Genomic DNA, 13472 nt, shown 5'->3' with positions numbered 1-13472 from the left:
TTATGGAAAATAGCTCATAGTACAAGTTGATCCAGGGACTAGTCTGATCCATCCATCCGGTAATTTACCAAGCAGTTATTAGCCTACTGGTGAAAGAAGATCAACTGATTCACTCCAGGAAAGAATCTACAGCGAAACGTATGTGGAATGCACTGCAGGTACTCCATGAGAGATCAAACTTAAACAGTAAACTGTACCTGCTCAGCTCAGAGGAACTGGAGAGGAAATTAAAGACAGCCATTTAGCAGCTCTCCTTCTATGCAGCCTCCCTGAATCATATAGCCCTCTGATAAATGCCATTGAAGTCAGACAAGAGTCAGAAATAATTCTAGAATATGTCAAAAGCAAGTTAATTGATAGCAAGTTAATGCAGATAGTATAGATACACAGTGGAGTGGATGTTTTAAGCTTACTCAAGATAACTGCTCATCAAACTGGTGTATTGACTCAGGAGCAATGAGTCACATGACAAGTGATAAGCATATACATAGTTAGTTACATAGTTAAATCGGGTTGAAAAAAGACAAGTCCATCCCCTCCAAATGAAAACCCAGCATCCATACACGCACCCCTCCCTACTTTCACACAAATTACACCCATACCTATACTAACTATAGAGGTATATAGCCTTTGATATTCTTTTTTGATATTGCCAAAACAGGGGACTCTATGAATTACATGATGGAAAATTCACAAAGCACACCTCAACAACCAAATATCACAGAGGAAACTGAACTGCGAAGGTCAACCTGCACCACAAAAGTGATACCAGCTCCCAGATACTCTTCCAAAGCTTACACAAAAGAAATATTTGAACCAAACTCCTGGGAAGAGATCAATCAGCTACCAAAAGTGAAGCCAAAAATGTCAAGTTTCAGCACAAGAGGAAATTGATTCCTTGAACAAAAATTAAACATGGGCTTTGACTCAGTTACCTCAGGGTCACAAAGCAATAGGTTGTAAGTGGAAATTTAAAGTGAAATACAATGCAAATGGAGAAGTTGAGTGTTACAAGGCTAGATTAGTTGCAAAGGGTACTCACAAAAATTTGGTCAAGACTGTGATGAAACTTTTGCTCTAGTAGTGAAACATACAACTGTGAGAACACTCTTATGTATGGCAGCCAGCAAAAGTATACAAGTAAGACACCTAGATGTGAAAACTTTTCTTTATGATGAAATTGATGAAGACCTATACATGGAACACCCACCACATTTTGTGAATCCAGAAACCATAGATTTAGTATGCAAACGTCATTGTGGGCGCAAGGCTAAATAAAAATATATTAACACAATGGAATTTCGACCAAAATTATCTACAAGCAACCAAGAGGGAGAGGATTGATCAATGTATATTTCCTGGTCCCCCTGTTTAATAAGTCATTTAGTATCTATGCAAGTGCATGTATTTTCAAAAACAAGGGTTTTTAGTTACAAAGTTATAATCATAAAATTCATAAGCTGCAGGTCAGGCTTCCATGTGGTTGCAGCACCCCCCCACACCCGTGCCTTTAAATGGTGGTCTTATGCCTTTAAAAATGGGTGTTGGTCTGGGCAGTCTTTCCCTCTTAAGGTGGCCAGACACACACAGAGATTATCATACAAAACAAATTTTTATACAATATTCGGTATGGAGGAAGATGAGTCAACTGATATAGAAGGCTGGATATTGGTCGGCTCATCAATCGGGCTAGGTGGAAAATCAATGGCACCCGAAAATCGCCCACAGTTAGTGCTGAATCGTCAGCTCTAAACTTGTGTGTTGTAACGAACAATCTTTCTTGTACTTAAATGCATTATTTTCCAATATGCTATTTGTATGTTGTTTATCCATGTTTTAACAGTAAAATAATACTGGCATACAACTGCTATATTTTAAAGACAATAAAAACCAATTACCCTTTGAAGTCTGCCTCATTACTTCTTTTGGGCTTTTGTGGAAGCTTTGCCAAAAATGCTTATTCTTCTTCTTCCAGTAATTTTTTCCTATGGTAGATAAAATGATAATCTTTTAAACTCTTACCAATCAGCAGACAGATATTTACTATATTTTCATGGAGTTTTTTTTCGTTGTTGTTTCATTTTACTGGAAATTAAGTCTACCCTAAACAAATCTCCTATTTCTCAAGAAAAAAACGCTGTCATAAATGGAACATTGTACGATTATATAATACCAAAGGTAACTTGTAATTTTTATTTTATAGAATGATGGCACAATTATGTTTTGACTGTGCAGGAAACTATACCATTATTATACTTTGTTACTGTTCTGAGAGTAACTGTGTAGTTACAGCTCTTTGTATAAAGTATATGTATAATCTATCTATCAATTATTATTTTGGTGGCGAAATGAATATATGGTTACCATGGTCTTAAAACTACTTTATGTTTTTGTCTTTTCCTTGCATCATGTGTATGGATCATATGTTACAAAGGGATAGAATGTATTATAAAGTATTATAAGCCATGAAGTTTGGTAATTTCTCTCCCATTAAATGTCCACAAATTGACAGCATCTGAGGATAATAGCCGAGGATGATAGTCTGGGGAACCAGATTTTAAGGGGGTTAGTTATTAGTAAGTCTGATCTTTTCTGGTCGGATTTTAAAGAAAAAAACAAAAACTTTTCGCAGAAAAAAAAACTTTTCGTGATTTATACTGGGTATACTGTAATGGGTAAAAAAAATGTTTTCAAAATGAATCAGTTAAAAGTGCTGCTCCAGCAGAATTCTGCACTGAAATCCATTTCTCAAAAGAGCAAACAGATTTTTTTATATTCAATTTTGAAATTTGACATGGGGCTAGACCTATTGTCAATTTCCCAGCTGTTGTACTTTGTATTTATTTACATTATTGTAATGACCCTGTTTGTTATATTAATTTATTGTTCTGCTGTACAATGCTGCATAAATAAGCAGTTCAATACATATACAAATATACATACATACAGTATATACAGTCATATGAAAAATTTTGGGAACCCCTCTCAGCCTGCATAATAATGCAGTACTGGGTGTTTTCTAAACATTTCAGAAGATTTTCTGAAGATTTTTTAATGAAGCAGTATTCAGTTGTATGAAATTAAATGAAATGTGAAAAACTGGCTGTACAAAAATATGGGTACCCTTGTAATTTTGCTAATTTGAATGCATGTAACTGCTTAATACGGATTACTGGCAACACCAAATTGGTTGGGTTAGCTTGTTAAGCCTTGAACTTCTTAGGCAGGTGTGTCCAATCATCAGAAAAGGTATTTAAGGTGGACAATTGCAAGTTGTGCTTCTGTTTGACTCTTCTCTGAAGAGTGACAATATGGGATCCTCAAAGCAACAATCTGAAAACAAAGATTGTTCAGTATTGTGGTTTAGGGGAAGTATACAGAGGTTTAAACTGTCGGTTTCAACTGTAAAGAATGTAATCAGGAAATGGAAGGGCACAGTTGCTGTAAAAGCAGGGCTGGCAGGCCAAGAAAAATACAGAAGTGGCATATACGGAGGATTGTGAGAATGGTAACAGACAACCCAAAGATCACTTCCCAGGGCAAAAACACATCTTGCTTCAGATGGTGCATCTGTACATCGTTCTACAATTCAGAGACAGGGAGATGAGAAAAAAGCTCTTTCTGCACTCACGCTACAGAGTCGCTTGTTGTATTCAAAAGCTCATTTAGACAAGCGACAGTAATTTTGGAACAAAGTGCTTTGGACTGATGATACAAAAATTTTGTTATTTGGTCATAACAAAAAGCTCTTTGCATGGTGGAAGAAGAACACCACATTCCAAGAAAAACAACTGCTATCTAATGTAAAATTTGGTGGAGGTTCCATCATGCTGTGGGGCTTTGTGGCTAGTTCAGGGACCGGGGCCTTTGTTAAAGTCGAGGGCCGGATGAATTCAAAGCAATATCAACAAATTCTTCAGGATAATTTTCAGCATGCAGGGGTTGGATATTCCAACAAGTCAATGACCCTAAACACTCTTCGAGATTTACAAAGGCATTTATGCAGAGGGAGAAGTACAATATTCTGGAAAGGCCGTCACAGTCCCCCAATTTGAATATCATGGAAAATCTATGGGATGATTTGAAGCAGGCTATCCATGCTCAGCAGCTATCACATTTAACTGTAGTGGAGAGATTTTGTATTGACGAATGGTCAGAAATACTGCCATTCAGAATCCGACAATCATCAAAGGCTATAGGAGGAGTCTAGAGACTGTTACATTTGCAAAAGGAGGCTATTGATGTAATATCTCTGTTAATCCTATAAACTTTATGTCACTGCTGAAATACTATAAGGTATCCATAAGGTATGTAATAGATTAAAAGGAAATTGCTACTTTGAAAGCTCAGCCAATGATAAATAAAACTCCAAAGAATTAAGAGGGGTTCCTAGAGTATATATAATAATTTTATTGTCATTCTGTAATATCTGACGTTTCGGTCCACATTTGGACCTTTTTCAAGGATCCTTGAAAAAGGTCCAAATGTGGACCGAAACGTCGGATATTACAGAATGACAATAAAATTATTAAACTTTTAAAGGGAGTGCGTGTCAGAAGATTTTTGATACATAAATAATTACCCTGCACCCCGCCATTGACAACAGCTTTGGAGTGCGTATACTCATTGGAAAACATAATATATATATATATATATATATATATATATATATATATATATATATATATATATATATATATATATATATATAGATATATATATATATATATAGATATATATATATATATATATAGATATATATATATATATATAGATATATAGATATATAGATATATATATAGATATAGATATATTCATTTTTTGTCAATTTATTTAAAATTACACAACTATCACAAAATTACATTTAAATACTGAATCATGTAACAAAGTTTGGCTGAATACCAAGGAAATTGAATTCTTACTGGCATCCAAACATTTAACCAAATATTATTAAACCCATTCCTTCTTATTGTGAGATCCATTTCAAAACTGTCTGCTTAAGAACATAATCTGTGCGAAGAGCACAGTCTGAAAATACTGAACCACTACTCATAACTTATACGTTTTAAAATGAATTATTTAGTAAATAGATTGAATTTAGATAAAGGTAAACCAGCTTTTTACAGAAAGTATGACTTAAAACATACTTACCTATGGGGTCATCTTCAGAGTTTTCTGACTCTGATTTATGAAGAGAAAGCCTGAAAAAGACAGAGTTATGGTAACAGAACATCACAAATCAATAATGAAATAAGACAGTCAGTGACCAAATAAAGTAAATGGCTAGATAATTTTTAACTTAAATCTAATATGTGAAAGTAGAGTCTCTACTCTAAGGATCAGACAGAGTGGTAGACAATGGGCATCATACTTACCAACAGTTTTGCCAACAAAGGTGGAATTCCCCTTTAAGATGCAAGTCACTGTTCCCCCCGAAATAATTGTTTTATTGTATTTAGTAACAATTATTAGTAAATAAAAAAGTACCCTTATCTGATTTAGTTTGCAACTCTTATCTTTTTTGGCTGTTCAGTGCTGGAGATCAAAAAGAAATGCAGGACATTTAAAAAAAAAAAAAAAAAGAGTCCAGGACTGCAGACTGAGCTGTCAAAATCTGCATTGTCCTGTAAGGGTCAGGCCACACGAGCAGATTCGGGGAGATTAGCCTTCGCAGAGACAAATCTCCTCTTCTTCGGGGTGACAATCTCCCCAAACTGCACACGCGGCGCTTCGTTTTCCGAAGTCGTCCGAAGTTTCCTTGTGAGGCAACTTAGGGCGACTTCGAAAAACAAAGTCTCTGGGGGCAACTAATTTCCCCGAATCTGCTCGTATGGCCGAACCATAAAAATCAGGACAGTTGGTAGGTATGGGGCAACCTTGTCAAGTTCAATTGCATATTTCTAGATATTCAGAAAGCATACCATTTACTTTGATTTGAGCAACAGGGTTACCTTTTACTAGGGCTTTATTCCAAGTAAATATTTTGGTTCAAATGCTTATGTATTCAAGAAAAACACATCTCCCCTCTTTGGTCAGATGTTCTAATGCCTTTTCCATGTGCCGATGGAAAAAAGCATGATCATAATGTGTTTATAACAGTAACTCAGATTCCTTCCAGTCTTTTTACCAAATGAAGTCAAATCAAAAGGAACGTACCAAACAAAGTCAAGTCCATGGCAGGTTGGAGGTCTCTCCCCAGCCTACACAAGGGCCTTCTGTCACCCAAAACACTGTTGGGGGAATGTAACACCTTTGCGAATGTTAGCTACCATGTTTGCACCACTTTTGACTGAATAAAGACCTCAACGCAAAGTTTGCAACCAAAATGCTTTTGCAATGTTCGCAGTGTATGTAAAAAAATTTCACAATCGCAAACCATTTTTTTCACAAAATATTTTAACTCCAGAGCAGGTGTTAAAAGTCCGCAATGCGCAATTAAAGGAGAAGGCAAGTTCCTTTCCTAGGGGGAAGGTACTTACCATATTATGTCACTTCCTGTATAGCACGTTAAATATGCTAATCCACAAAGTTGTTGTTTCACACTTGACAAAGAGCCTCACATGGCTCGAAACACGTTGTGTTGGCAATAAACACTGAAGTTTGAGAAGTTAATCCTGCAGCATTGCCTCTTTCTTGTGAACTTTAAATTTTCGGATCTACTATAGGTTTACTTGGAGGTCTGTCTAATACTAATATTATTTTTGATTTCTGAGAAGGTCCATCCAAGCATCCAACTATGACATCAGTGCTGGGTAAGCTTTCCGAAGGGGTAATCAGGGATAAGATACTTAAATACATTGGAAATAACAATATTACGAGTTTTGCCAGAATGGTTTTACGCTTAATAGAGAAAAAATAATTTTCCGGTTCAATGACAGGAAATTAGGCTCCTAAAGTTACCAGGAGTGGCTTTTTGCCACCCCTGGTAACTAGGGAGCTGCTACCACCTGAGGCGAGTTTCTCAACTCACCTCATGGCAGCAGCGCCCCTGATTGGATCAATTCAAAGACCAAATTCAAATTTTTCAGATTTATTAAGTACGAAAACGAAAATGCAAAAATTCTGCTGGTGAATGAAAGTAGAAGTAAATGGGAGTTGTTCTAGACAAAATTTAAGTGATCTTTTAAATTAAAGTTGTTTTCTAATTTGCCAACATATTTTGAGAATTTTTTGCTTATATTTGAATTAAAAAAAAATCCCCAAATTCCAGTTATTATAAATATGCCTCCAAGTCTATGGCATTATGGCAAAAATCTAAAATTATGTACTTTTGCATCTAGGAGAGGTAGACATCAATGCTATTTAATTCTTATGGCATTCAGCACATTTAAAGAGATGCAATTATTCATTAATTGGCAATATTGATCTGTAAGATACAATGCAAGTTTATAGTCCTTACCCATTACAATTAGGTTCACCAGCAGAGATATACACATTTTGTATTCTACAGAAAATTACTTACTTTATTTCTGTCTCTGGTGTTGGTAGTTTACTATTAATTCCATCTGATTCCTAGATGAAAAAATATATTGGTTTACAGATATACTATGCTTATTTTCAAAAAAGTACAGTACTCAACAGAACTTGGTAGAATATAAAAATATATTTTAGTGTAGGGATGCACCAAGTCCAGGATTCGGTTAGGGATTCGGCCTTTTTCAGCAGGATTCAGCCGAATCCTTCTGCCCTGCCGAACCGAATCCTAAATTGCATATGCAAATCACATGGAGGGAAATTACATGACTGTTTGTCACAAAACAAGGAAGTAAAAAATGTTTCCCCCTTCTCACCCCTAATTTGCATATGCAAATTATGATTCTGTTCGGTCTTCGCTCTAATCTTTCGCAAAGGATTCGGGAGTTCGTCCGAATCCAAAATAGTGGATCGGTGCATTCCTATTTTAGTGGTAACCCATATACATATAAAGATGAAATAAATCCAAACAAACTAAGCATAGTGGAGCAAATACCTGGGTGGACAAAAAAGTCATGTATAGAAAGAACTTTGGCACAAAAAAGGACCTTACCATAAGAAATAAAATGCGCCGTTTGCTCAGGTGCAGTAACCAATAGCAACAAATTAGTAGGCACCATTTATTGGTAAACTGTTTAAAATAAATCTTAATGGTTGATATGATTTACTGTTCCTGGGCAAACAGTGGTCATTTATCAATACTGGGCAAATTTGCCCATTTGCAGTAACCCATGGCAATCAATCAAATTGCTGCATTCAATGTTCTACTAGCAGCTGGCTTTAAAAAGCTAAACACTGATTGGTTGCTATAGGTAACTGCCAATGGGCAAATTTACCCAGTGTTGATAAATGAGCACCAGTGTGTTTTATTACATATGATAGACTGTGTTAGACCATATGTGGGTTAGACAGGTAAAATCAAGAAATGTGACATGACTGAGTGAGGGGGAAGAACACAACAAGATAAATGGTCACATGCAGATTATGAAGATTAAAAATCAACACTATATTTATAATATTTATTTACATTTTTTGGAATCTCTTGACCAACTGCCAGCATTTCAAATGGTTTGAAGATATGTCTGTATTGTGCCAATTGAAAAATAAAATATGTCACTATATATTTAATAATATGTATTTAGCTTAAAACAAACTCGAAGGGACCCTCTTGTCACATAGTTTCTCCCACAATAATGTTTTTAGAGGTCAACATATCAAATGTATTTCATTTTAAAGATTGATATGAAATGAGTAGGGAGCGGTCATACAGATTCACCCACGGAGTAGGAACCAGCTGGTCTTTCCCCCTGCTCACTGCTTGCTGAATGAAAACTGTGATTCCCTGAGCTAATAGGCCTGAAAGACTGCAGAAGCTGGAAAATACCTGAGCACAGTGGATGAGAAAGGATCATATATTGGCTATATTAGGACTCAAGATGAATACACTATTGGTGCTCACCATTTGTTCTTTTGTTTCATTTTGTTATATACAGTATTCTGCCTCAGACAAAGAATTACTTGAAAATAGAGCAGTAAATTGACCTATGAGAAAAATGGTAATCAATTATGCACTGTGTCTTTCATGAGTTGTGATTCCCCAGACATGGGAGCAATAGGACCCAGCATCTACACTCCCTATTTATTATGATGCTGTTAGGGATTAGCATTTGCTGGGGGTAAGCATCTGAAAGGGTCTGCATTCACTTTCATTGTTACTGTGGCATCTACTGACACAGATGGGTGATGAGTTTAAATCAGTTCTGATTCCCCAGACCTGTGTGCAGAAATACCTAGCTTTTACTCTCCCTACAGATATCTTTAAGAGAGAGCAATTGCTGGAGGTGAGCATCTGAAAGGGTGAATCATTCCTAAGTGATCAGTTTATGTGTTCTAGATGAGTTTAATTAGGAGTTCCACAAGGAGAGCCACTACAGGAAAACCTTGAAATCCAACTGCTATTGGAATTAATGGATTGCTTAAAGTCTTAGATGATTTACTGATGTACTTCTGAGGATCATATCCACCTACTGTAGCCATATTACTATAAATAAGCAAAGCTAATTACATGTATACTGCTTGTATACTTACGGTATTCTCTGTCTTTAACCCTTCTATTGTTTTTCAGGATTCCATTTACATATCTTTCTCCCTGTTCCTATCTACATACTCCAGCTCTTATACATTGTGCCACTACTTGCAACCCCTTTATCCTCCAGATGCATGGATGCTTAGTCATTTCAAATCCTTTTTCATCCTACTTCATCTCACTCTTTCCTACTTTTACTGGCTGCAGGGGATGTCTATTTAAACCATGAGCCCTGCTCCATCTCAACTTCAAATGTATTCTTGTTTTTCTGTCCCCTTACTTAACGCAATTGGATGTTCTGTTGATGTTCTCTCATCAACAGACTCATTCAATCTTGCACACTCTCCTCAGGACGTTGCTGAGGTCAAAAATAGTCCATCTACAATCAGATTCCCACCACCACACAAACCAGCTCCTCCTTCCTCAGTCCCCTAAACAATGTGCAGCTGAGCTTACTTTAGGCTCTTATTCACATCGTCAATTCTTCTCTGGCTTCTGGAACATTCACCTCCTATTTAAACAGGCCTGTGTCAAGCATAGTCTATGTTAGACCTGTCCTATCTCTCTAATTAATGTCCTGTCTTACTTCTACCGCTTGCCTCTAAAATCATATGTAATAAATCGTATTGTATTCTCCCTTACTTCTAACATTTTACACTCCCATAATCTGTTGGGCCCACTGCAATCTGGTTTCCGGCATGCTCAGTCTACTGAGTCTGCTTTGTGCAGAGTTACCAATGATCTCCAGGTTGCCAAACGCCAAAGGTCACTTCTCTATCCAAATTCTCCTTGACCTATCATTTGCATTTGATATGATTAGCCACTCCTTCCTGAGGTAATTTCTATATTTTCTTGGGATAAGTAATCAGACTGTATCTTGGCTCTCTTTGTACCTTTCTAATGATTAATTCACTGTATCTTGTGCTAACAAAACCTCATCTCCAGTTCCACTTAATGTAGGCTCTTAATGCAAGGCTCTCTATTATGTCCGTTATTGTTCTCCCTGTACACTCTGTCTTTGGGAGGTCTCATCCGCTCATTTGGCAGAATTGACACTTGTGCTGCATTGTCCCCTACTGTAACCTGCAGCACTTTATATCCTCTTATTTGTGTCTGTAATGTATCCTCCTATTTAGATTGTAAGATCTACGGATAGGATCCTCCTATTGTCTTAATCTTTATTGTAACTGTACTTTGCATTTATTATTGTAGTTTGTATTTATATAAACGGTCCCCTGTTTATTGTTCTGCCAGACAGTTCTGTGTACATAAGTAGCACCATATAAACAAAAATTCATATACATACCTACCATAAAATAAAAACTTACTGTTCTTTATTCTCAACAGACATAAATAGCCTAAACTATCATGTAACACACACATAAAGCCAAAAAAATCAGAACTTTTCAGAAGTTTTTTAAAAATGTAAATATTACGCTTTTTTTCATTAAAAGAACTTCCTACTCCCTTTAAATAGTCATATTTACTATACACTACTATAAAAGCTTTTGTAAAATTACAATAAAAGTGTGTGAAATCTGCGGATGTAGAGTGGACCAGTAAAGAAAAACAACAATAAATATGATACATATTTCCTTTTTCCCATTCCATGACAGTAGTTACTGGAAAGTAACAAGCTAACGTTCCAAAATTCAAACAAAATGTAAACAGTAATAGTTCTTGATAGAAAGGACTAGTGTAACTATCACAAGTGAACATAGAAATATATTCCAAATATAGAACCTTTGAACTGCACAAATTTATCAAAAAGAAAACCAACAACAATCTCAGGTTCAGAGACATCCCAGAGGCTATACTCCCTAGGGATCTGGAACAATACATCACTGACTTGCTTAAAACGGTGTTGCCAGACCTACACGCCCTGGAGTTAGCAATAGACCGTATACACAATAACCCAGAGCAGCCCCAGACAACGCTCCTAGGGATGTTTTAGCACAGTTTGTGTTTTACCAAACAAGGGATAAATTACTCTCTCTGGCTCGCAAAAAGGACAGTTGGCCACAGCAATACCAACACCTAGAAATATATATGGACCTATCCCCTGCAACTCTGCTGAAACGCAAAGCCTTTCTAGAAATAACCAGAATACTAAGGCACAACACTATACCATATCGTTGGGGATACCCAGTCAAACTGATTATCCAACGCAATTGAACACCTACCACTTTATCTACAGTGAGTGAGGCCAAAAAGGCACTGGCAAGATGGGACCTCCCCTTGACTACTGCCAATGAATCATCCAGCAGTCATCCAAATACTCCACAAACACAGAGGAAGCTGCAAAAAGAATGGCAAACAGGGTCACGTTCTCCTTAATGCTTACAGTTCTCTCCCGTGCTGGCTTTATTATTGCATGTTATTTCAACTCCTTTTGAAACGAAACTTCTATATCTTTCTCCTACCCCCACAGACTCCGTAGCAAGATCTCTGGAGTCGCTCAGTGGTTTCCATCAGATAACCACATATGCCAAATTGGTGCTACATGCACCGCATAGGTTATATATTTCTTTTATGTTTATTTCTAGTTCTGATTGTTGCTTGTTTTGTTAATAAATCAAAAGGCGTCTCAATCCTAGTCACATCCAACATACCATTCCAATTTAAAGGAGAATGAAAGCTCCAAGACAGTTTATTGCCAACAGATTAGCCACAATAGTGCAAGCTAGAACGCTATATTTTTTCTGCAGAATGCTTTACCATACTTGAGTAAACAGCTCTAGACACTGTCTCTGTTTGTTTAGGATAGAAGCTGCCATTTAAGCTTGGTGTGACATCACTTCCTGCCTGAGTCTCTCCCTGCTCACATACAGCTCTGAGCTCAGATTACAGCAGGGATTGGAGGAGGGAGGGGGAGAGGAGCAAACTGAGCATGCTCAAGCCCTGCCCTGGAGGTTTATGCTGAAAACAGGAAGTCTGGTACAGAAGCCCATGTGTACACAATAAAAGGAAAGAAATGGGGTGTTTCTTTTGACTTAGGACTCAGAGCAGCATTACTTTGAGGGTTTACTGGTGTATTTATAGAGACCTTTCTGATAAAGCTTACTTAATTTTAGCCTTTACTTCTCCTTTAAGGGCATGCATGCTGATCCTGCGGGTAGATATTTGATGTTAATATGCAAACTGGGTAATGTCACATATTCTTTAATTAATATTTATGCTACGAAAATCAAAATGTCTTCCTGAAAAATGTTTTCGCAAAACTTCTCCAATACAAGGTTGGGAAATGTGTTATAGCGGGGGATTTTAACATGATTTCTGATCCTAGCATTGATGCTTTGAAAGGTGGGGGGGGGGACTATTTCACAAACACAAAGGAATCAAGATAAAACATTCAGTAACCTACTACACACACGGGGGCTGATAGATGTATGGAGGGCCAAAAACCCGTTAGCCAAAGATTATACTTATTTTTTCCCTCATTTTCAGACACATACAAGGATCGATGCATTCCTGGCAGACCCCAAAACACCACACAAACCTCACGAACTTGGATTGGGTTAAGGACATGGTCGGACCATGCTCCAAAAGGAATAGAAATCCCTAACACCACTTCATTGAGGGATAAACTACCATGGAGATTAAATGATAGATTGTTGCTTAAAGAAGAAAATAAACTACATATAGAGCAGTGTATTACACAGTACTTTACTCTTAACTCAGGGGGAGAAGTAAATTCACAGACAGTCTGGTTGCGCATAAAGCAGTGATACTCATATCCCTAGCAAAGAAAACTAAACAGAAAAGAGAAGAGTCCCAACTTCACTTAGAAACAAAATTAAGAGAGCTAGAAAAACAAGCATACCAACAAAATACATCTCCTTCCCTGAAAGAAGTAGCCGAACTAAGAAACAAATTAAATGAAATCATCACAGCAAAAACAGCTTATAGGCTG

At 36.9% G+C, this 13472-nt stretch overlaps 1 protein-coding gene across 3 annotated transcripts in view; it reads right to left on the bottom strand.

The window, feature by feature from the left end:
• Positions 1–13472, bottom strand: part of sash1.S (SAM and SH3 domain containing 1 S homeolog) — a 197726-nt gene that overhangs the window by 138133 nt on the left and 46121 nt on the right. For all 3 annotated transcript variants that reach the window (XM_018265308.2, XM_018265305.2, XM_018265306.2), the window contains exons 3-5: positions 7463–7512; positions 5152–5201; positions 1899–1985 (exon numbers count right to left, since the gene is read on the bottom strand). In XM_018265308.2, coding sequence (XP_018120797.1) covers positions 1899–1985; positions 5152–5201; positions 7463–7512 — 187 coding nt within the window. The remainder of the gene's footprint in view (positions 1–1898; positions 1986–5151; positions 5202–7462; positions 7513–13472) is intronic.

This window comes from Xenopus laevis, chromosome 5S, assembly GCF_017654675.1.
Source record: "Xenopus laevis strain J_2021 chromosome 5S, Xenopus_laevis_v10.1, whole genome shotgun sequence".
Classification (NCBI taxonomy): Eukaryota; Metazoa; Chordata; class Amphibia; order Anura; family Pipidae; genus Xenopus; species Xenopus laevis.
This window is presented reverse-complemented; position numbering and strand designations above follow the sequence as displayed.